Source organism: Anopheles arabiensis, chromosome 3 (genome assembly GCF_016920715.1).
Source record: "Anopheles arabiensis isolate DONGOLA chromosome 3, AaraD3, whole genome shotgun sequence".
NCBI classification, from domain to species: domain Eukaryota; kingdom Metazoa; phylum Arthropoda; class Insecta; order Diptera; family Culicidae; genus Anopheles; species Anopheles arabiensis.
In genome coordinates, this window is record NC_053518.1 from 12,996,172 (window position 1) to 13,021,216 (window position 25,045).

The following is a 25,045-nucleotide window of genomic DNA, read 5'->3' on the forward strand; positions in this document are numbered from 1 at the left end:
TTCTTTTCATTGCATTTTCCTAGTTCGACACATACACACACACACACACTTGGAATGTATCTTCGCTTCTCTCACATGCAAAATTAAAACAAAAGTTCGCACTTAAAGTGGAAAGGATTATGTGAATCGAGTATGAAAAGCCCAAGCCCTAACCACTTCTGGCACGGTTTCTCGCATCAATACGCAAGCATCACCACTGCACGGCAAGCACACACACACACCAGTGAGGGGTGAGGTTTCTGAACATGGTATATAGAATGTGAAGCGCTTGCATTACGGTGGTTGAGCATTAGAATTAATGCTACACAACCGGGACACAACGGGTGCTTCACCGTACCGTGCCCGGCATAAGTAGACCAGCGAAGCAATCGTCGGCCCCCCTTCGACTCGCTCGTGCGCTAGCTCGGTCGAGATGTCCTTGCAAGGGTGGCAAGGTCTCTGCATACGCGATGTGCTGCCGCACACCGGGTTCGTTGTTGTTCCGGGTTTTTTTTTATGTTGCCAGTAAGCAAAAGTGAAGAGCATACATATCTTTCCAGTGTCACGGCGCCTTATTGGTGTGTGGACGGTTGGCCCCATTTCACTTTCCCCTTCTCGGACGGAGAGACCCCATTTCACATCCTTCGGTGTCCTTCAAAACCCTGACCAAACGATGGCAGTCGCCTGCAAACGGGTGAGGGGTAGAAAACAGAGATGGAATTTCCGACTTTCCGCACTATTCTTGGCCATCTTTTGAATTGTTGTCCGTTTTACCGGTACGCTTTCCCGGTGCTGTTAGTTAGAATCCGGTTTCACAATTTTCTCGGAAACTTATCACTTGAAGAAGAAGAAATCCGATTCAATTTCGCCATACCGTCCGCAGCCGGTGCGCTTTTTTGTTGTCGTTTTCTATGGACACACACACACGCACACCGGCACACCAACATTCACCCACACTTTTTTTTTAACCCGATTGCTCGGTGTGTCTTTACTTTCGCTACAATTCCCTACAGCAATGAAACAAATCTCGGCCGCCTCGGCTATCTCGGCCCGAGATAATCAAATTGAGAAGGATAAAGTATAATTTATGATTCCCGATGGGAATAACCGGGCGATTGCAGGATCTAACTCATTTACCCGGATGCCGGGGTTTTGTTTTTCGAGTGTAGATAAATTTACTTTACGCTTCGTTTGCGCTGTCGAGGGAGTAGCGGGACACTTTCTGCAAAGGTTTGTGCTATCTTAGGGTGTTGTTTTCGTTAGGATTTATTTTACCAACAATCTGTAGATATGAGTTGTTTTTTTGAATTAGGATGTTTTAATTCATTTGATAAAATGAAGCCATTTTTTAAAAGCAGACTGTTTATAACTAATAAATTTGAAGTTAATGCTGAATTCAATGCACTATTTTTGCACCTTTATCATTTATTCATCAAAACGAGAAGTGAGGGTGGATTTTAATTGTTATCGTAACGGAACGGAACTAGTTACTTTTCAAAAAGGAACGAAACAACCCTAGAATCTACTCCCAAGGAATATTCCATAATTAAGCTTCCTCAAAGGATTTATGTTTATAAAAAGTTATATTTATGTTTGAATTTCTATAATTCATGGATTGTTTTAAGTTTACGAAGATAAACTTGTCTTCCATGTAGAAACAGAGTTCTTCACGGTTTACATCAGTAAACGAACGAATTACACGAACAACAAAATGTATAGCAAACTTCTGTACAACAGTTGCAACAAAAAGATAAATAGTGTATAAAATAGAAATATATACAGCAGCCATGTGTCTAATCTCCTTGTCTACAACACAACATTGTGGTACACTGATAACTATTGCCAAGGAGATCCTTACAATACTTCGAGTGATACAAATTGTTGAAAAACGTGGTGATTTTTTTTAGATAAATACTTTTTTTTGTGGCAATAGTCAATCAAAACATTAGCCCACTTGTAGCGATTATCGTTTTTTAACTATAAAAGGACAAGGGCAGGCAAATTCTGCCAGTTTATCTCCTAACTTATCGTATCTCCGCTTCATACCTCTCGCTGGTTTATTTTCTCTCTCGCTCTATCAATATACCTTGCTCTTTTCTCTCATGTTGTGACCTAGGTTTCCGGCACTAATACTGTCTAGAAAACCTTTAGACAATCATTAACACTTGCTTTAATGTTTTAAGCATTACTTTCGTTCCGATATGATAAGAAATCGTACACATCTTGACCATCTCATGAATATCAAAAAGTAAGCGCAAAAATCCTGTTTTGTGGTATTGTTTGAACCTAGGTACGATCGTTCCATTGAACGGAACGGAGCGAACCAAGTAGATTCCGAACGAATTAGTTTCATTTATTCTTATAAAAAAGCTGAAAATAAAACTTCATTGGAAATGTTTGTTCTGAATAGAAATACCAACATGCTGCATGTAAAAGCTCTCATGACCATTTCACCACACATGCAATTAACATATATCCTGTATATTTACAAAGCTCACCTTTATTTGATTAGGTTTCCACTGTCTTCAGAACAGAACAGAATAAAAACGATCAATACCAATTTACTAATTCAGCATGTTTAAACACATTACATCACGAACAGGAGGTAGATACGCTCACCCTGCGCACCCATTTTACCTTCACCATGCGATTGAAAGTAATTCGAAAGCGGTAAATAATACCACGGCTAGATGGTTCGCGTTTTGTTTTCCGTTTTGTTTTTAGAACCTTTGCGTTGGAGCAACGATAGTGATAGGAAGAACTCCAAGAAACTGAACTGATCAATAAAGCAGCTATATATAGAGGGTAATTACGTTTGCTCTAGTAGCCGGTTTGGTACTTGTTTTTTTTTTGGCTCCGTCACAGTGTTTAACTTGCCACCCAGTCAGCACACAATCGCAGTGAGTGAAACGTACAGGACCGCTGCTGGCAGGTCTCAGGTTGATGATGAATTCCTTCCTGTGAAATACATTATCGTAGGTAGTAGGTACGTGAAATTATTTCGACGCGGGTGGGTCGATAAAAGCTGAAATTAATTTTAACTCCAGTTCATCGAACCAGGCCGCCCTGCGAAAAAGAAGGGAGCTTTCTTATGTTCGAAGTATAAGAATAGAATTTCATGATTACATAAAATAGAATTCCTTTTTTTTTGCTACGTCTTCTAACGTCAAATAAAACAATTGCGTGTACCAGCACGATCGTATCAATGCAAATTAGTGCCATTTTTTACTGCTCTTGCTGCTCTAACTGCTGCTGTTTTATTTAATGTAATAATACCCTGCCAACAACAATGATTGTACAAAAGGGAAAACCGTGTACCCTGCGTACGTGCTCTGACGTCGGAGAGGGTGGTAAAACATTCATTCCGCTGACGTCATAGGGAGCGTAAGAACAAAACACCACAGTTGCATGCGCGAAGCAGAGCGTGCGAGCTTAATTTACATACTGCTGGAGCAACAGGACATTTCAGGACTATTATTAACGCGTACTTCCCGCGTGTGGTACCATTTGATCTTGCGCCCTCTGGAGAGATAATTTGAGCAGCACGGCTTTGCCACAAGTTATTGCAACCACTGGGGGCACGTTCAAGGTTAACGTTGTGCCGTGTCAAGGTTTGCTTTCGCTTCGATTTCTCCCGGGAATCGGTCCCTTTAATAACACGGCACACGAGGCTTGGGTGTAAAACAAACTGACATCGTTGGGATAAATTAAAGTACCCCGAGCCTTGTACAAACAAGCCAAGGTAGACCGATGTTTGCTGGAGCAGTTCATTGCAAACCGATCCTTTATCACCCGGCACCCGGCAAACCGAGGTAAGAAGCGAACGCAAAAAAGCACTTCAGACAATGCCATTACCGAGCTAGCTACCTGTACCAAACTGCTGCCGGACTCGTAGCATTTCGTAGCTTTCGGTGCAAGCTTTTCGGGGGCGCTCCGAGGCGATCCATCCATTCCGACGGCGCAAAAAACCGGGCAAAAAGGATATGTTTCATGTGTTGTATAATTTATGAAGTAAGTGTGCAATATTGAACCAACGAGAAAGACGAAATAGTACCACCACCACCAAACGTAACCCAACCCAACTCCCCCGAGGATCCTTCTTGGTACGGGAGCAGTAAATGACAATGGGTTCTGTTGCCCATACTGCCCTGTGCTGTGCTGTGTCTTACGGGTGAAAGGAAAACGGCCAATGGTTCAGTGTTTGGTCTGCTGGTCGAGGTTTTGGCCGTAAATTGGATTACGGAAGTGCCGTTCCGTTGGGCAGTCGATTATTGTGAGCCATTTAGGGCTGCCGGGCGCTTCACAATAAGTATGATAATTGTGAGATTCCGTAGAAGTTGTGCTTCCCGGTCTTTTGCATATTTGATGGCGAACAACGGCATGAACAGGAATGCCCCGATTCGAGTGATTCGAGCGTGTGGATTATCTACCACACCTGTTCAGCTTGTAGATTGTAGATGTGGTGGGGATGCATTTGTTGTTATGTTTTCATGCATAAGTAAAAATAGCATTGTGTGGTTTATTTTCCGTCAGGGCAAATGAGAAGTGTTTGTGTATGTGTGTATGTTTTTAAATAAAAGATTAAGGATTAGGTTCAGTTACAAAGAAGAGGGACATAATTTAAAAAAATATTGTTGGAACAACAGAAATTATTTTATTCCAAAACTTCAATAATTATATACCCGCATTTGGCAAAAGATATAACACGTATAGAATTTGATTTTGTAGATCAAGAACTGAGTCGTGTTATAACAAATGTAACAAAAATTTAGCAAACATGTGGTAGCGCGTTGTATCATTAATATCATAATTTATTGGCATTGGCCCTATGCCATATTTGATTTTCATAACTCCTCTACAAGCAATTATGCAATCATTTCACACTATGTGCTAATTGTTGTTTTTGTGTAAAAAAGCGGTTTTTATGGAGGCGGTCCCGTGGTACAGTTGTCAACCCGAATGACTCAATAACATGCCCGTAATGGGTTCAAGCCTAGCAAGGATCGTCTCCCGGTTGCAAGGATTGACTATCCGGCTACGACTTAATGAATTAAGTCCCGAAAGCCTGTTACGCCAAATAGAAGAAGAAGAAGAAGAAGAAGAAGAAGAAGAAGAAGAAGAAGAAGAAGAAGAAGAAGAAGAAGAAGAAGAAGAAGAAGAAGTCTTCTTAGAAGAATAATAAGAATAAGAAGAAGAAGAAGAAGAAGAAAAAGAAAAAGAAGAATAAGAAAAGGAAGAAGAAGAAGAAGAAAAAGAAGAAGAAGAAGAAGAAGATGTAAAAAAAGAGTAAATTCATGAACAAGAAATTAATTCGTGTGAAAAACAACAAGAAAAGTCTGCAAATCATACGTGTCAAATAACAAAACTAATTAACTCAACAAGTTTGAAATGGAAACTTTTTAGTGTGTAATTATTGCAGAATTGAGAATATAATTGCACACTTCTCAAGACCCTACAATTTCCATTCTTTTAAAATTAAAATACTACTCTCTATCACAATAACACGCCCTGCGATCCGCTTTAAACCGGATATACTGTCCGTTTTATTGCTTTGCTATTGACCGCTTGACATAGCGTTCCGTACTGGTGGTGGTGGAAAAACAAACTTCTTCTTGCCCAAAACTTGACCAACCGCACACCGCTCCGAGTAAACAGATAGGGCCAATAATTGACTGAAATTATCTGCTCCTAACACATCATCATCATCATGCCGAGCATGTCTTTCCATTTCTTTTCCTATACACACACACACACACACACACACACCCTACATTCAATGGAGGATGGAGCAAAGAGTGCTGCATTCGCTCCTCTATTGCTTGTTGCCCGTGTTGCCCAAACGTCTTATCTAAACGGGGATGCAATTCCAAATAAACATCCCCGCCTGGTTCTTCCTCTTTCAACTCACACACACACACATACAGACATAACCCTGTCAGTGCAAGAAAAGCTTTATCCCTTCGCCAAAGCACCAGTCGTAACGCGTTTCTTTGAGATGCATCACTATTGAAAATAAGTGCACGCTGCTGCTTGCACAACTTCCCTGCCGTAGCGCGGAATGCACAACGGCACAATGGGGAAAACGGAATAGGAAAAGTTTTGCTTTTGCTACTGAAAAGCGTCTTCCAAAACCGTTCGTCCACTTTCGCTGAGTGTGCTACGGCATAGCAATTGTGGGAGCATTCGAAAAGTAGCACCGTACCGTGTATCTTTAAGGAGTAGCCCGTACCGTGCTGGGAAGGAGCGAAAAGTGCAGCTGATTTAGCTGTGAACGTGCAATTGAAATGAGGGCAATATTATCCGACAATAAAAAATGGGAGCACGTAACGTGAATGGAATGTTGTTGATAAAGCGATTGAAAGTGTAAAGCTTCAAGCAAAATATGCCATACCAAAAAGAGTACCTTCAAAGTGGGTCGTAATATTCGTTTAAAAGAAATTCTTCCTGTTTACTGTTGTTATTTTATACCCAATAAAACAAGCCCTTTCTTACAATATTTAAAAACAACCTGTACGTACAGAAATAACAGCATCGTTGGTTGCATTACCGTTCGAAATTCATTTTAAAAGAAAGATGTTTAAAGAATATACAGGAGAAAGTCAGAAAATTCCACTTGAGCAATCCATTGCATGATGTCGATAAACACAAACGAGAAAGAATTTAAAATATTTCAACCCTCCCGATGGCGAAAACGCTGCTTCCCGGGGTTTGCAAATTTATAGTTTTCATCTGCACGCCCGGACGATCCAGCTGCACCGGACGGTATGCTGCACTGTGGACGCTCAAACGCTATGGTTCGTGGTGAACAAATATTGCCCTCCTTGCTAGCAGGCTGAGGGTCTAGGGAAGACCGTACGATGCTTCGAAGCAACTGTGCGATAGCTTTATCGTACCAGCTATGTACAAACTCATTCGAAAAGGCGTTGTTTTGGTGGGGAATATAGCCTTGTATTATAAATTATAGCAAGAAAAAATCAGCGTTTGTTAAAGCGCCAGCAATAGCATAGATTGGGATTTTAGGGTGCATTTATAATGTTGTTTTACATAATAGATCTGCAAGCGAACCGTATTGAACATTGTTATAAGTTATGGTTTTAATTTAACATTGTACTATCCTAGTTATGAAATGGAAATAAAACACAAGGTTAAATGATTATGTTAATCATTTCATTTCTTATTCAAACACTAACGATAGTTCACTATTCTTGTTCCATAAATTATTTGAGTAGTCTTTAATGCTGCTATACTTTCAACTTATCGTGCTTCCCGTGAGCACTCTTAACTAAAACTCCCAAAAGAGCTTCTTTCTATTAGTGTAATGCGTAATTGGCATAAAACAAGTTTTAATTTTGGTTTGCAAGGGTGTACCTTTGGGATCGACTTGAGACCGAACCGAACGTGTCGAACCGATCCTTTTGCGTGTGTGAAGAGGAAGTATTAAATTGGTAAAACCATCTATTTATGACAAATTTGCAAATAATTATTTGAGTGGTCAATTTAAACTCCTAAAAAAGGAATCGGCACTATGTGATGATTTAAAATGAAGCCTAATCATTGCTAACTTGCTTTTTCTCACTCACTTTAGATTTTAGATAATAATTATGTTCTTGTTGAACAATACTCATTACTTTCCTGGTATGGTTCTGTTGTCTCTTTAAGCATATATTTGCAATTTAAAGTTTAATAAAACTTCTAAAACTCGCTATTTTTGATTTTTAGACAAACATAAAATTAGCTGAAATATACCGCAAAGATTCTTAGCTACAATACTATACAATGTATCTAGAATATTCGTGTTATACTCAGTGCTGCAAAATGTCACTGTCAATGTCACAAAACAATCTGACTGAAACAAAATCCATATCAGCGTCACGTACTCCATTGTGATAATCAGAGGTGATACTCAAAACGATTGGTGTGGCCAATACATGCTCAAGACATGTTTGCGACCATCGCTTGGTCAGTCACTATGTCACGCCTTTTTTTTTTTGCTGTAATCAGTTTTGCAAAATGTCACTGACAAAGTCATGACAAATTCCGGCTGAAACAAAATCATGTCAGCGTCACGAGCTCTACTGTGATGATCAGAGGCGAGGCTCAAACAGTTGGTGCTACCATCACATGCTGAACATCAGTCACTTGATCGTGACATTTTCAGTCGATGATCATCGCGATGGTTTTGGGAGATATGCGGTGCGTGCGAGTGGTTCCAAGAAACAAAATGAGCATGTTTTCTCGCTCTCTTTGACCCGACAGATAATCAAAACCGATAGAGCGAAAAAGCATGCTCATTTTGTTGTTAGAGCCCACGCGCCAAGTATATGTCGTGACAAAAATGTCGTGATCAAGTGAGAAACCATGAGTTGGGTGCTAATCAAAATGTCACCAAGCATGTGATTGATTCTCCAACTGTTTGAATATCGTCACTGATCATCTCAGTTGTGTGCGTGATCTGATTTGAGCTTTGTTCAGTCATGAGTGTTGATGAGTCAAGAATTCACATGTCGTGTTCAGCATGTCATGACGCACTTTTATTGACTATCAGCAATGAGCATCAAGCTACCACGGATATGTTCATTGTTTTCGTTGGTGAAAATCTCGTTATAATCAAGACATTTTGAAGCACTGGTTATACTTCTAATTAGGCTATCATTGGTGACCTGTTTAATAAAACTGAGTAATACAACACAATAAAACAACAATACAACATCAATTATTACTACATTTGTCGGGTCATATACAAAATGTCGACTGTTTGCTCACTGAACTTTTGAAATAAAATTAAATAAACTGCGATTTAATAGATCGGTAGCATCAGATGCAATGTCTGTACTTTGGCTGAAATGTAGAAATAATTTAAATAAATGTTATTATCGTTTATCATGAAAGACCCGTCAGGTGTGGTTGTTCATCCTTGAAAAAAGTATGAATTTGTTTGAACAACTGTTAACATCAAGACCATTTTTCGTCTAAACATTGTAATCGAGAGATTATTTTACTCGTAATGCTCACGTGTCTTCGCAATGTTGACAAAATCATTTTTTTGTGGTTTCTTTAAACTGAAGCATTTTCAAGATTACATTTCAAATTCAAGTCGTCCAATCCTAATTAAATCAACATTGTTTGAAACATTGATTTTACTGCAAATTACAGCAATCCAAAATCGCATACTTAACCTGAAACAAAACCCCCCCCACTTTAAAAAAAAATCGCTCATCTACATGCAAATGTGATGTAAGCTTACGTAAACCTGTACTTTTTTGCTCTTCCACCTTCCACCATAAAAGCTAATCCTAGAAACATTTTCGATTTCGAGCTTGTAACACCATCCTAAATCTTCTACCGAACACCCCATTCCGAAAAGTAAAACTTAAAAAAAATCCTCAACGCCTCGACAAGCGCAACGTGCCGAATCTCTTATGCATGCTTGTTTCAGCGCAAAGTTCGCCTGTGCAAGCTCCGACATGGGCACATGCACTTTGGTAATGCAAATTTCGGTCCGTGCTGCTTTTTTTCGAGTTTCCCGAGATTCTCGATAACATTTTTCACATTCTCATCCCTATTCATCTCGTTTGCGCTCTTTTGAAGCGGACCACCACCACCACTACCACCAAATCTGTATGCAGCTCACAGGCATACAGCAGAAAGGTAGATTTAGAGGAAACTTTTACCATAAATCATGCACCGATTGAAGCGAGGCATTAAACTTTCGACAGGCTCAACGTACGGAACGGCGGAGAAGCGGCTCTGCTGTGTAAGAAGTGAAAAATGAATTGTTTAAGTGGTAAGCTGCACCAAGCTGAAGGTTTACAACCATACGGAGGGTGGAACATTGTGATTTTCTACCATGTTTTCGTTCTTTCACAAATTAAAAACAACAAAAACTGCACTCGCACACACACTACCCTCTATCGAAGATCGATCGATTCGGTACGAGGATTTAAATGGTGCATAAATTGGGCATCGATGTACTCGTTCCCTTAGCCAGCTCGTCTCGGCGGCCGCACCGCACCAGCCTCAATTACAACCAGTCTCGATGACCACTACTACTACTACGTAGCTTACGGTTGTGGGAGAGCGATTTAAATAAAATGCAAAGCTAGGACTTAAGCGTTCCACTCGATTTGTACCGCCGAAGCACGTACCTTCGAGCCGTGCTTTATTGTGGCCGTAAAGCCCATGTTCTGTGTTTCTTCGCTGGGGTTCGGTGTAATCAAACCTACGAGCTTAAAAGCGAAGCATCGGTAGGAAATGGCATTCCGAAGGGAGAAGGAAACGTTTTCGAGTCTATGTGTTTGTGCGCATTGGTGTGCGGTCGTCAGTTTTATTGGATTCACTCGAGCAAACAAACAAACATCCTGACGAGGGCTAACCGTTGAGCTGGGTGGAGAGAAAAAAAACGCCTCCACCACCGAGTGAGTGGTGTTTTCAAAAGAATTTCATTTCGATTTGAAAATCCAATCAATATAGGCTTGTCGTAATCCATCGACGAGCTTCTCCCTGTCTCCCGCCGGTTTCCCATCCCATTACCCGTGGGTTTGGATGGAGCTACCTTGGGGGGGTGTGGGGTGAAAACTTCCACCTCGCAGCAGGTGAGAGGTTAGGAATCGATCGTGTTTCTTTCGCTCTAGTTTTTCGCTCCGGACGATTCTTTTCGGCCGTCCTTGTAAAACGAGCTCATCCCAAAATATCCAACCCACACACACGTGCTGTAGTATTGCAGTGTGTGGTGGTGTGTGTTCTGAATTCATTGATCGTTGATGGATCGTTCGGAAGGAGGAGGCGTTTTTGGGGAGGGAAAAAGCGCCCCATCTAAATGGTACACCCATGGCAGTGTGACTATAAAAAGAAGCAAAAAGAAAGGAACAGAAAACAAACATTGCTACCATTGCTTTCAGCGGTCCAACTCCAACCATGACGCTCCCCGCACGCGCTGTATTGTGTGTGTGTGTGTGAGTGGAACGCTAAAAGAAGAAGCAAGCGTGGCAGAAAAGCGTGGAATTCGTAGGCGCATTTAGTTTACCGAAATCCAAAGGAAAAGGACAGGCGTGTGTGGGTGATGAGCGTACGTGTACGGGGCGGCTGATAGCGCGTGCGTTGGCTTTATACATGAATTCATGAAATGTTTCCAGAAATAAATCACGTTACACGGCCTTGACAGATCATAAGTAGATGCGGGACAACACCGGCTGGCTGCGAAAAAAGGGCACCCTCGATGCGTACAATAAATGGGTCAGCGGCCTGCTGCCGTGGCGGGAACGGGCGCACGACGCGAAACTGGGCGTAAAATACGCTCCGAAATCGTTCAACCCCATCGATCCGGGGCGGATGATAAGGAAGGAAGCACATCCGGTGGGGTGGAATGATAGATTTTCTTTGATAGACGCCTGTCGTAGATAGACACGATGACAATGATTAAGTGTGTGCCGGAAACGTGTGCGTAAGCGTTGGATGGGATTGATGAAGCCGGTGAGTGGGAAAAGGAAAAGGGTTGTAAAATGACTTTATGCGTTCTGTCGCTTTCTTGTAGAGTTTAGCAGATGTTTTGTAGGGATAAAGTTAAGGACACCCTTTAGGGTACGTTCGAAATATTTGTGACAATTTCGTCACAGTCATTTGAACACAATTGACGTCGCAAATTCAACAGAAGCACACTTATTGGGTACATATGGTAGATGATTAAACAATTGCAATACAATAGGTATTAAATTTTGCGGATTAGAATATTAACATTTTGAGGTAGCAGGTTATGATTCAAACTTATTCCGAGTAGGATTTTCTGCCAGTAGCTTTATCAATTAATGAGAACTGGTTCACAAATAACTGAAATATGGTTCAAATCTGGTTATAATATTTACGTACATTCTGATTTGTTGAAAATAGATTCTTCTTCTTCTAAGTAAACGATCTTTGGGATATATCCTCCTATGAATAGACCCACCGTGCCGTTTTCATATTCAGAGGCTTATCAGTCTTGTTGAAAATAACAACATCTTAAAAGCAACCTGGCGTCTCCATCGTATTAGATTCCTAAATTCATGTTCATCTAATTTAAAATTTAGATATTCATGATATTTTAGATAATTTAGATATTCATCATGTTTTAGAAGGTAAATTGTACTATCTGATTGAGTTGTGTTTTTCCTTTTACTCTCTATGAAATTTATTAAGTATCTTTATTTGTAAAATAACGTTAAGTAAAGTAACTTTTGAGTCCAATTTGTATTATGAAGCAAGATTACTATTACGATTACTACTATTATGAAGCAATTAATTACTATTTAAATACATGATGTTTTGTTATTTCTTTGCTTTTTTGCTTGTAAAAAATAATTCTTTTTGTTTAATGGAGTGGTTTTGTACACATTTTTGCTATATTTATCAATTTGAGTTGGAAACGTTTGATTTACATTTGGTGGTATTCGAAGCATTTTGAATTACATTTTGTTCACAATAAGACAATACAATAAGCATGATACAATAAGCATAAAACATAAAAATGCATTTTACATGGGCTTCTAAACCGTTTTGTTTATACAGGTAAAAACAATCCAAACACTGGATTAATTCTTTTAATTTATCTTGTTCATTGAGCGAAAATAATATTATTAATAATGTATAAATATAGGATGTATCGTAAAATTTAAAAAATGAGCTCATAGCCTAGTCCAATAAATAAAAGCTGAGACGATGCGAAACTTTTTACCTAGTAAAAAAGTAATATAAATAAAATATTTCAATTAAAAAACAATCAATTAACAATTTGATGGTTGAAATGAACACTGAAAATTATTTAAAATATTGTATTCTGAGAATATATTAATGTGTACAGCAAAAGAGAATTTTCTGCTCGTCTACACAGAACTTTTCAATAAAAAACATGTTTGATCAGCTGGTCAATCACAACAAAAAAAACATTGCCTATTCGATCACATGAACGCAAGACCACAATAACAACCACTACCAGGGTTATCAATTTGTCGACATAAAAAATGCAAACCCTTCCGAGAAAACCACAGACTACACCACAGTCGAGCAAAGAATAATTAATTGGTTCCAGCTCTGCTCTGGTTTAGTACTGATACAGCTCGATATGCTTGTTTTTTATCACACTAATAGCATTTGCTAAGTACATTCAGCCGAAAAAAATATGTTTCTGTAAAACCAGCAGTACAACAATAGGCGTGTTTCTATAAGTGACAGTTGCAAGTGAGTACCGCATGACACGATGATTTATGTCATCACGCAGCACCAAAACAGGCACACAATTTTTACGCCGATATGCTGCTTCATGCGTACAGCCTTTGCTACAACTTTGAATGCCAATCATTAATCTAAATATTTATTACATCAAAATTGACATTCTCGTATGAATGAAGCAGAGGCAGAGAGAGGTCGTTGACAAAGCTTTTCAAACCCATCCGAGCCCATTTCCTTCTGGGTGGAACTAGGCAATTCCTTCCCCTTGCTTGGCACACGATACACACAATAAAACCCGTCGTCGTCGTCGTTGAAACACTCCCATTATTCTTCTCGTCATCGATCGGACACTGAATGGTTTCAGCGTGTTCGTTCCCTTTTCGAGCGTACAGCCCATACACACTACCACACACACACACACACACATTCAATTGAGCCAGATCTCGAACAGCGATAAAAACGTGAAAAGAATCACCGCTCACCATGTGCACCAATGTTGCACTCGCGCTCGGGGAAAGGATCAACTTGGAGTTTTTCCTTCATTTTTTACCTTTTTTCCCCCCATTTGCTTTCTACTGCAATCATGCTTTGTTTGTTCAAAAAACTGTGCACACACTCACACACATACATACATCAGTGAGCGCGATATTAGACTAGCGCGGTGACCTTTCGCCATGCTGTGTTCGCTTCCTTTCCGCCGCACGTGTATGCGCGCTGTTTGCGTTGCGTGTGCGCGTCCTGTTCCTGTTGCCCGCATAAGTCTACTCGTCTGTGCGCAACGAGGTATGCATTCCATGATGGATGGTTTCCATTAGCTGTCGAGTGTCTAGTTTCTCGAGTGTCCTTTTTTCTGTTGCCCCCGTTTGCACTGTCAATTTTGCCTATTGTTTTTTTTTTTGTTCTACCTGATCTTTTTTTTTGCGCAACCCCATTTTTTTTGCAAACTAGGTGAAACGGAAATCAAGCCCATAAAACCGAAACTGGTGTACTGGGGAGAGCAATCGACGGCGTAATGCAAAAACTGACTAGTAACAAGCACTCTTTTGCCATGATGAAAAAAAAACTCGTGAGTGCATGTGCAATTTACGAGTACTATCTCGAGCTCTCTTTTTCTCTTGCTGCACAAAACAACGCACCAAGGCAGCTGCAAATGTCACAGGATTGAACCTTACACTGCTGCCCATCATTCAGGAGGCGAATTGGGATGTATGGTTTTATGTGTGAGAGGAAGTTGAGAAATAAGTTTGATTTAAAAAAAAAAGAATGGAGATTAATCCTTACACAATGTTACTTTCCAATCTTATTGGACAGTTTTATGGAGTACACTTACAAAGCTGCACAAAGCTGCTTATAGGCTTTATCGGTTTCGGTAATACTGCAATAAAGTTTTACAGATGTTATATATTCTTGGAAGTTATATATCGGTTATGAGTTTATTTATTTTTTATGTTTTTGTTAAGCTTACCTTATATCTCAAAAAATTCTTTGAAAAGTCTTTAAAATCTAATTCATTTACGTACACTTTTTTCTTCCTTAAAAATCCATTTCTTGTAAAGCTCACAAAAATCAAAAACTAAACTTTAAAAACGCTTTAACGATACGCGTTTCAGATAACGCCCGTCAGGCGGCATATGACTGATGCCGGAAACAAACAAACAAAAGCCCCCAACCATCCCCATGCGCAACGAACCGGGCCGACGGGGACTATTTATTTTCATGAGGCTGGTAACATTCTCCTGCTGCCGGGCCATACCGGGAAGGGGACAACCTTCGTCCAACGCTGTGCTCGATGGCCGAACACTAAATTGAGCAATAAAAATGGCAATTTTCAAACCCGTAAAGCGATCCCCGTTTCACTACTGATGCCGATCTTGGATCTTTGTTCGCTTGGCTCCCGGGCTCCCTCTTACAGCACACTTCGGCTGCTAAACCAACTGGCTGGCGGGTGCGTCTGCTGTTGTGCCGGTGAACAGAAGATAAACATCATGTCACCGGTCACCACCCTCTGCTCTTGATTCGTGGTGCGTGCTTGATGGTTAGAAAATAGTTTTTACATTATCATTCCGGGCCATCGAGCATCTGCTTTGCGAATTGGATTTTTAGAACCGGTCCCATTAAAAGCATAATGAGCTGGCATTTTGTTTGTTTTGAGGACGACCCGTTCGTTGGGTGCGTGGGGGATGGTAGTGAGGAAAGCATAATCGTTTTATTTATTTTATGTACGTGATGGTAAAGGTCGTGTCCTTCGAAGCGATGTGGTTGGGACATTAAAAAAGCGGCATTTTTTTAAACGGACATAATCTCAAAATCTCAAATCTAGTCTGTTTCACAGAACAACGAAAGCTTTAAAGGCAGTTTCCAATAGGAAAAAGAGGTCGATAACTAGATTTCCCACTAAGCATGAAGATAAAACGCCTAAAAGTATGCAATGTTTTGCAACTGCTAGTGTTACAGAAACAGCATTCGCAACGTCGGTTGTTGACTGTTTTAGTAACATTTTGCATTAGAAATAGGAAAATAAATAAACATAAAACCACTTTGCATAACATCAGGCACTGGGCCAACCCAAAACCAATCCTCCCACGCTAAAGCACATTTGGCAATGGAATAACTTAAAATTCGTTTTTTTACCCCTCCCTCACTGTTTTTGCTCTCCACACACAGTGCAAATAGAACGATCCACAAAATGTCTACACTTTAGGCGACCGGGAAGGTTGACCGCATTCGTTAACCTCGTCCTTTGCCTGGTGGTTCACTAATTTGATATGAAACAGGAACGACAACCATCCCTCGCCGCCCGTTATCCGTTATGTATGCTCCTTATGCCCTCTGCCCGGTTCAGTTTGTGTGTGTTGAACGCTTTTCCGCATTTTCCCCCTCCGCTTCGTCGTTGGGCTCTCGGTGCATCTCAAGCCTCACCTGTAGTTTATTAGTTTTTGCATAAATAGCTTTATTCTAGCTGCATCCCACAGCTTAGCAACTGCAATGGCAGCAGCAGCAGCAGCAGCAGGCAACGTCACATGACATTCATCGTCAACTGTCCTGCTGGTCCTAGGATTGGTGGGTTAGTTTTGCTCTCCTGTCGAGCTGTACCGATGCTTGCGGGCTGTTTTTCATTCGCTTTCGCTACTCCCTTTCGCTTGTTTGAAGGGTAAACGGTGAAACATTGCAACTAGGTTTGCGTTTGCCGATCCCGCCATGCCATACCGGGGCAGGATAAAGTTTGCCAGTATTTGTCTACGTCAATCTGATGAGTGATGAATGTGAGATCATGATACTTTGCAGACAGCAAAAAATGGGACAGCAAAAAGTTTAACATTGTCACTTCAAATGAGAGTTAGAAAATGTTTTACTTGCCTGAGGGTGAGTTGTAGGTTGAGCCATTTTAAACTAGTTTGCGCGTTGACAAATAAATCATTGCAATTTCGGTGGCTGATGTTATAAAACTCTAATCTTCGCAACACAACATTTTCTGTCATTGCTATTGGAGCAAAAACTGTGCATGCTACAATTACTGTCTGCTCGTCCAACTAAATGTAAAACAATCCCACACTGTACGACACCCTATCGGCAATAAATATACGCACGCTAAGCCTATCACAATCTCATCATCATTCTCTCCATTAAACCGTGCTTATGCGCGTTCGAGCCTAATCCGCCACGATATCTGTACAACTATTCATTTAAATCAAAAAGCGATTAAATTGCTGTTTAAGCTATCTCTCTGGTACCGGCCCCGTGACCGGATCCTTCGCTCTGCCACATCGGCCAAATCTAGGTCAGTCGTCCTTTTGAATAATACATTCTTGGCTGGCCAACTGCACCCGATCTGCTCGTCGTTGCTCTTATGATTGCAACATTTACTACCGGTGGATGTATTGAATTAAGCCTTAATTGGAATCGTAATTTACGACCGAACGGTACGTGTTTGCCCTCTGTGCAACGGCAAATACTGGTAAACTGTCCATCTGCCGTGCTGCTGCAGGTTGGCTGCTGCTGCTATGCGCGCTGGCACAGAACTGGCGCAGGACGATGTGATTATGAATGATTTAATGGGAAGAATGCTCGAAAGCTAGCTGGATGGATAGAGTTGTAACCGAATGAATGGGCAGCTCTTATTGTGTTGTCTTGGTAGATTAATTTATGTTAGTTTGCAACTATTTTTAATAAACATGTAATAACGTTTTGTTTCTCTCTCTCTCTCTCTCTCTCTTTCTCTCGTTTTGTTTCGTTACAGGAACGTTCCCAGAGCTGGATTGGATGGAAGGAATGGCGATGGTTCGGTCTCGTTTCAAGCGCTTTCATAGTCTAAATGTGAATGACTGTTGATATCGTTTAATCATGTGTTATAATGAAAGAGTTTTTATACACAAGCCAAACTGAACATTTACTGATTATCAGCAAAGATTGCTTACTAAAAGATTGTTTCTTCTTTGAAACTTTCAAGTGTGATTTTATTTCATTAAGAGCATTTGTTGTTAAGATTTTCAAAGCAATTTGGTAATACTTTTAACATGGTTTGATGTAATTAAAAACAATTGTTTCAAACTATCTATTACATTTATTTTGGTTTTGTTAGAAAAAATCTTCTTTTCGTAACTGAGCAAAATTTATTAAAAAATGTTTGTTGCTAATTTATCCTACCATCTTAAATTTGCTCTCAAGGCAAAATCGGTTGTGGATTGCTATTGTAAATAATATATTTTAAACAAAGAGCTATGATGGCCCAGAACTCAAGAACGAAGAGAAAATGTATCGCTTAATCGAGATTTATACTGCGAATTTGGATAAAAGAGTACGAACAGCAATGAAGTACGATAACAGGCATTTATCCCAAAAAAGTTCATTTTAAAAACGTTGCTTTTTATTGTGAAAATACCGGTGAGCTTTTAAATGCACACCAAACGCAAAACCACCTCATGTCTGACGCAAAAGAAAAACCCGAAAAACATACACACATGTTAAGGGGAAAACATCGACTCAAGCGCGTTTCTGTTTATCTTGCAACGTTACGGTGAATGTTTTCTATTTTTTTTTCCCCGAACCACATTCCAAATGGAACCTTTTCCGTTGTTATGCAGGAGCAAAAGTACCGGGGCCTGCGAATGAAGCGAAATCAATATCCATGACAGTAGAACTTTATGGTATCTTCCTTGCCTTTCTTTTTTGTTTTTCTTACTCTCCAGGGCAACCGGCAACCGAGCAAAGCGGCTGCAGGCCCCGTGACGTAAAACCTCGCAACGGAACCGAGTTGGAAATGTGAAATAAAGATAACCAAATCACAAACAGTTCGAAAGTCGAAGGAAGGAAGCAATAGCAGCAGCAGCAGCAGCAGCAGTGAACTTTCTTCAGTTCGATCCGTCAACCGTTGTGTGGTGCAGTTGGCGCGTACAGAAACGTTTCACCCGGACGAAAGGCAAGCGCTAAAGTTTACACTAATATTTTGCCTGCACCGAACGCAAACACACATTACACGAGCGACCGTTTAACTGTGCTGGCTTGGGGTCGGTTTGTTTGAACGAGAGGAGGCACAGAAAAAGAAACGCCGACGAAACACTGGAAGGAAAAAGCTGTAAAGCTTGTCTTGAGGTGACTTTTGCCCACATCTAGCGCCGCCTGCCGAGAGCCCAAACCGTTCCGGACAGACGGATTTTCGGTTCGTACCCTCCCCTCCCCAAAAGCACATCCTGTCCAAACATCACGCCCAAGCGTCGAACGGTTTGCGCGGTATAGCATTACAACCGACAGCCGGTCCTGGGAAAAGAACTACCGGTTCCACCGTACCGAACGCTCCCGCACAAAATGTCGTCCAGATCAAAGGAGAAAGTAACGGCCGCCATTAGGAAGTTCTTCAAAAGCTCGGAAAGCAAGAGCAAGGAAAGTAAAGACAAGGATGGCAACGGCACCCACACGGCCGCCCCGACCGAGGGCGCCGATTCGAACCACCTGCATCTTCCCGCCCACCATCACCATCCGTCCGCGGCGTCCGTAGCTCATCCGGCCGGGCCGGGTGCGAGCGGGATGGGCGGTAGTGGGTCGAGTGGACCGACGGCAGCAGTCGCCGGCAGTGGGATGGCGAACGGCGGTGCCCCAGTGTCGAATGGCACCGGTGGCAACAGTAATAGCAGTAGCAGCAACAGCAAAGCCACCACCGACAGCCCCATGCGGCGATTACGATGGTGAGTTTGTGTTGGCTTAAGGATGCTCGTGTATATCATGTTGCAGTGTTTCATGGCCGCATGCACGTGTGAGGGTTTTTTTTTTTTGCTTTAGTTACTTGAGCAGAGAAAAAGAACGTTGAAGATCAACACATTTCGGTTTCATTTTAAGTAGCATCCTTGCAATCATGTAAGGTTTTTTTTATTGGGTTTAATTGTTCTTTGAAATCATTGAATCATTGTTCAATATCTTGCAAATGTATTTTGCAGCTTATTTTAAATGTTCACTTGATTTCGTTGTTCCCTTGATGCTGAAATTGAAGAATTTTAGCTTTTTTCTGAAGTGTTTAGCTGATTTATTGAGTCATCTTTATTTTAGTTTTTTGTGTTTTTATTCTAAGTGCATTGACATTTTTCATAATATTTAAAAAAACAAATATGTTTTTGTTGGTTTTTAACAAATGTTATTGATTTTAAAACAACTTTATTGCTATATTCCACATCGAGAAATAGTTTGTTAAATTTGAAAAATAAAAGCAAATTATCTAAAGGATTAAAATAAGTAGGATGTACAAAATTGGTGCAAATGTATCATGAATAAACTGTTTTCTTAATCAATTAATTCTTTAAATGTGACACTAGAATCCCTTAACCATTTTGAAATATTTGTTTTGATGTTGTTATGTGAAAAGTATTCAGTGTTAGTTTTGTTTTTGATCACTTCGTTGAGATACAATTTTTATTCAAAAGGTACGACGATTTTAAATATTTATTTCACTAGTATTCTAGACAACTAAAATAGTCTTTGAATGAAATATGGATTGCATACACTCAGGCGGATCGTTGCATTGTTTTTTTATTCATTATATGTATTATTGTTTGATGTTTATTATTTTAGATGCTTATTATTTTGTGTTTTTATTTACTTTACTTTTTTTTTGTTTATTTTGTTTAAACACAGTCGTAAGTGCATAGTACACAGTCTTTCAATCAACCATGGATTGCATACATTCAGGCGCAAAGATTTACTGGGTTTTCCAAGGGTTCTCATAGTTGCGGGACACTTCCTGGACTCTTTCCCATTGGAAGTGAACTTCAGACGTTGGAAATTGAACCCATTGGCACCCCTTTTGAACAATCTCCTTGGAAATTCTTATAGGATTTGTTCAACAAGAGTGCTAGAGAGTCCAATTCCCATTACATCAGGTTCATTTCACGAAAGAAAGTGTTTATAAAGTTATGAGCTATGAGAACTCCTGGAAAACCCTGTAATGTTGTTTGGTTATTTTCATTGCGGTTTGGGTTTATACGCGTCTTCATATTATGTTGAAACCTTTCACGACCTAGGGGGAAAATCTTTTGTAAAAAACTCGTTTTAGTGGTTAAATTAGTATTGATTAGATCAGATGAAAAATTAGATTATTGAGAGAAATAAAATGTATTTTATGGTGCCAAATTTATTTCTCAACGCACAAAAAATGAACGAACCTGTTGGTTATATTCTCTTAGCATACATTCACATAAGTATTGTATTGGCATATTTAGTCTTTGACATCTTATGGTCGTGAAAGGATTCATCTAACCAATAGATTTCATTTATTTATTAAAAAAAAAACCGTTTCTTACCTTTATCATCCTTCCAATTTCCTAGATAAAAGAACTATTATTGTCTAAAGATACAATTAAACCTCAAACGTCTTTTGTTACCACACATTTTACGATTTACGATGTCTCATTATAAAACATTCAATATTATTTGGAATGTCATATGAATTTGATCTATATTTCCCTTATTATTTCTTTCACCTTTGTCTAGTGTCGTGGCACCCACCACCACCACTATGGTGCACGTTCCTGTCTCGAAACCGCTCGACACCACCATTCGGTCGAGGCGGCTAATGAAGGAGCTGAAGGAAATCGAGCGGTTACAGCACTCCCGGACGGATCCATGCTTTACGGTAAGTCGCGAACTCAAACGCCTGCTATGTGCCATATACCCGTGCGCGAACTCAACGCGTTTCCATCGTCCCTTCGCCGTGCAGGTTGAGCTGATTAACGATAATCTGTACGAGTGGCACGCTCGGCTGTTCCGGATCGATCCGGATTCACCGCTGGCCGAAGATTTGGTCGAGCTGAACATACCCTTCATCCTGCTGCACCTAGTGTTCCCGGAGAACTTCCCGTTTGCGCCACCGTTTATGCGTGTCGTTGAGCCACGGATCGAGAAGGGGTTCGTGATGGAGGGTGGAGCTATCTGCATGGAGCTGCTGACGCCCCGCGGCTGGGCCAGTGCCTACACGGTCGAGGCGATACTGATGCAGTTTGCCGCGAGCCTGGTGAAGGGGCAAGGCCGTGTGTCGCGCAAGCCAAAGTCGGCGAAGGACTTTAGCCGGTAAGTAAGGGGAGATCTTTTTGTTCGTTGTGTAGTACTTTTCCTCTTTTGTGTGCCAATTTGTGCAATAATCTTAACATGAAATGAGACATATTTATAAACACACCTTTTCTAATTATTGTTGTTGAATTTTTGCTAATTTTCTACCCACCACACAGACGCTCCGCCGAGGAAGCCTTCCGATCGCTGGTGAAAACGCACGAAAAGTATGGCTGGGTGACGCCCGCCCTGAACGACGGTTAGAGGGTTAGATTGTTCATTTTTGTACACACTAGTGCAATGCACCTTAAGCTCGTAAAAGCATTGAGAAGCGATGCGCAGGATAGGTGTTGTGAGTATTTCGTTTCATTTTTCGTCCCACAAAAGCTACACACCTTCTCTAGCTAGTAAAATATATATCATATACGTTTAACTCGAACTTGAACTCAACGCTTCATTCGGAATTTTACACCACTCTATCAAAATGTCCTATTTGAGAAGATCTCACCTTTGCAGCAGTGCGGGCAAAACTTGCCCGTAAAACTCGCCACCGTTGTCTGCCGGAACCACAACAAATAAAACACATACAGTAAGCAAACGAACCGATCTGTCCCTGGATAACCAAAAACCCGCGTGATATTTTTGCGATTATAAACTCCTCGTAGGTGGCCCGTAAATTTGAAGGAATCGTATGTAAAATCGTTAAGTTTCGAGAGCTTTGATAACACAGGACAGGCAGGTGAAGCAATCCACCCATACAAACCACCACTAGCAAGGTCCCCCTCCCTAAGCAATGTACAAAAGCACCAGGATAATGCGCAAAACAAAAAAACGGCAAAAAGAAACGCATAAATAGAGCTAAAATCAGATAGGAAGAAAAAATGAAATGTATTTAGCTGCATCGATTGATGCGACCCGAGATCTAGATATAACTATAAAGCAAGCAGAACCGTAGAGCAGGGCAAGCACACAAACATTGGGTGTGATTAAATACGCAAACGCAAACTGATTGGTTGGTGAGTCGAGCCGGAAAGGAAAGGAACATTGTGAACCAACTCAAACCAAACCAAAACCAACTAACCGTGTGCTCAAAAAGTATTATACATATGCTGATGATTTGTGTTTTTTTGGTGGGCAGGACGAGCTCCTCGCTTCGCTTGTGATTGTGGTGCGAGTTATTAGTATTGCGTGTTACGGCTGGCCGAAAAGGGGGTGGACAGACAAAAGCAAGGATAAAACAGAGAGACAGAGAGAGAGAGAGAGAGAGAGAGAGAAAGAGAGAGAGAGAGAGAGAGAGAAAGGCAATGTGGCTTTGTTTATGAAATTGTTCATCGCCGTGTGTAAGGATAAAAGATTTTTGTAAATAAAAAAGCAGCCCGCATATTTTAATGGTATAAGAGATGTATTCCAACAAATCGAAGCGAGTTTGGTTGTGTGTTTGAGTGGTTTTAATTTAGAGCGGAAAGAAATTTGTAGCTACATTTTACTTGAGAGGTGCTTTTTAATGGTATTTTCCCACATTACAGGGTTTTTCCGGGGGTTCTTATAGTAGTGGGACACTTCCTTGACTCTTTCTTATGGGTAGTGAATTTCATATGATGGAAGTTGGATTCCATGGCACCCTTTTTGGAAATTCCTATTAGATTTGTCCAACAAGGTTGCTATAGAGTCCGATTCCAATTACATTAAGTTCATTTCAAGCAAGAAAGAGTAAAAAAAGTGTACCACAACTATGAGCCACTCCTGCAAAACCCTGCATCGAGGCATTTGTTCGTGCATAATTCGATTCGGCAAGCACAGCACCATGCACACTGCAAAACATCACAAAATGGTGCACACTTTGTGCAGCCCAACTTGCACCGACCACTTGCAATAACGCTTGTCGAACGTAATAAGTTGTGAGAAAAGGATTACTCGTTCGGTCGGAAGAAATAAAAGCCCCCATTCACTGCTGTGTTCATTGCCCTTAACCGTCCCGCGTCGTACTGTGCCGTCGTTGCGAACATAATCCCCTTTTCACTGCGCACGGCGGAGAGCATCGAGTGAAAGAACTAAGCGACCAAACGGTACCAAGTGCAATAGATTTTTACCGGAAACCTTCCCTTTTTTTTACCCCATTTCTGTGGTACTAACCGGGTTGGGGTGGACTTCTTTTATACAGCTCACCCACTGCGCCCCCCCCCCCCCCACAAGACAGCGTCATATGTTACGGGCATAAATTTGTCTCCAACAATCTTGCCACATACATCCTGCCCCGTGTAAGTAGCAATTCAGGATGAATTTTCTTTCTGCTTCCGCCGGTTTTTTTTCTTCCCCTCAATTCGCTCCCCTTTAGACGCTGTAACTCACAAGATTTGTCCAATTTACCTATTTAGATACGTAGCGTCAGCAGAAAATCGAAAAAAGGGAGTCCACAATCCGACAAGCTTGTCGGTAAATCCTTTTGCACAGTGCAAGCTGCTTTTTCTTTTCTTGAGGCTTTTTTATGTTTTTCAACCAGCTGGCAACGAATCGCTCGCTGCCTGAACCACCCCCAACCAACGTTCAATTGCCGCACAGGTTTCACAGGGGAAAACTAGCACTCAATACCGGGGCGTTCCGGGGGCGGGCTGTTTCACAGGGCCAGGTGCGCGTAGATGTATATGTATTCCCTGGCACGGGAGAGGTTTTAACGCCCACCCTTGGCATAATTCTCCCGGCACGGCTGCCGTTGGCACATAATGTGTCGGCAGCACTATCTATGTGTGCACTATGTGTGCATACACACGTCCCCGTTGTACCAGGAGCATCCTTTAATGAATGCCTAATTCTGTCGAATTACCTGAGCACTTCCGGTGAATGGAATGGAAAAAGGTAATTTTACTTTGCTGTCTTTTTTTCTTTGCATCCGTTTTTTTATAACGAGCGTAAATCGGACACAATGTGCATAGTAACATTGTTAATGCAAGGTATGCTTCCTTGCAATGTGCTTAACTGCGCTTAACTGTTGAGAGAAACGTTCACGTTCCATAATGTTATACATGAATGTTTGAATTGCTCTTTCGTTTCACGGATAATTATATTTAAGCAACGATCCTTTGTTTCATACGTTCAACCATCAACTAGTGTACTGAACATTGAACATGTTTGCCTGCTGGAATAAAACTAAAAAGGGCGCTCCGTCTTTTGACAAACACATTTTGTTAACTATTCTTTAACTATCCGATATTATAATTAAATAACATCTTTCCATGAACGACTTGATATTACTGTGTCCTGAAAAGTGAATTTAAATCCTAGGTTCAACTGTTGGTAAGCATCCAATCATGGAACTTGTAAGGTAGGCTTAACAACCCTT

At 40.9% G+C, this 25,045-nt stretch overlaps 1 protein-coding gene across 2 annotated transcripts in view; it reads left to right on the forward strand.

Moving 5' to 3' along the window:
- Nucleotides 1-23,128, forward strand: part of LOC120901933 (ubiquitin-conjugating enzyme E2Q-like protein 1) — a 37,915-nt gene extending 14,787 nt beyond the window's left edge. For both annotated transcript variants that reach the window (XM_040310299.1, XM_040310301.1), the window contains exons 2-5: nt 18,366-19,358; nt 21,154-21,295; nt 21,380-21,729; nt 21,888-23,128. In XM_040310299.1, coding sequence (XP_040166233.1) covers nt 18,982-19,358; nt 21,154-21,295; nt 21,380-21,729; nt 21,888-21,972 — 954 coding nt within the window. In that variant the 5' untranslated portion in view covers nt 18,366-18,981 and the 3' untranslated portion in view covers nt 21,973-23,128. The remainder of the gene's footprint in view (nt 1-18,365; nt 19,359-21,153; nt 21,296-21,379; nt 21,730-21,887) is intronic.
- Nucleotides 23,129-25,045: the final 1,917 nt, after the last annotated feature.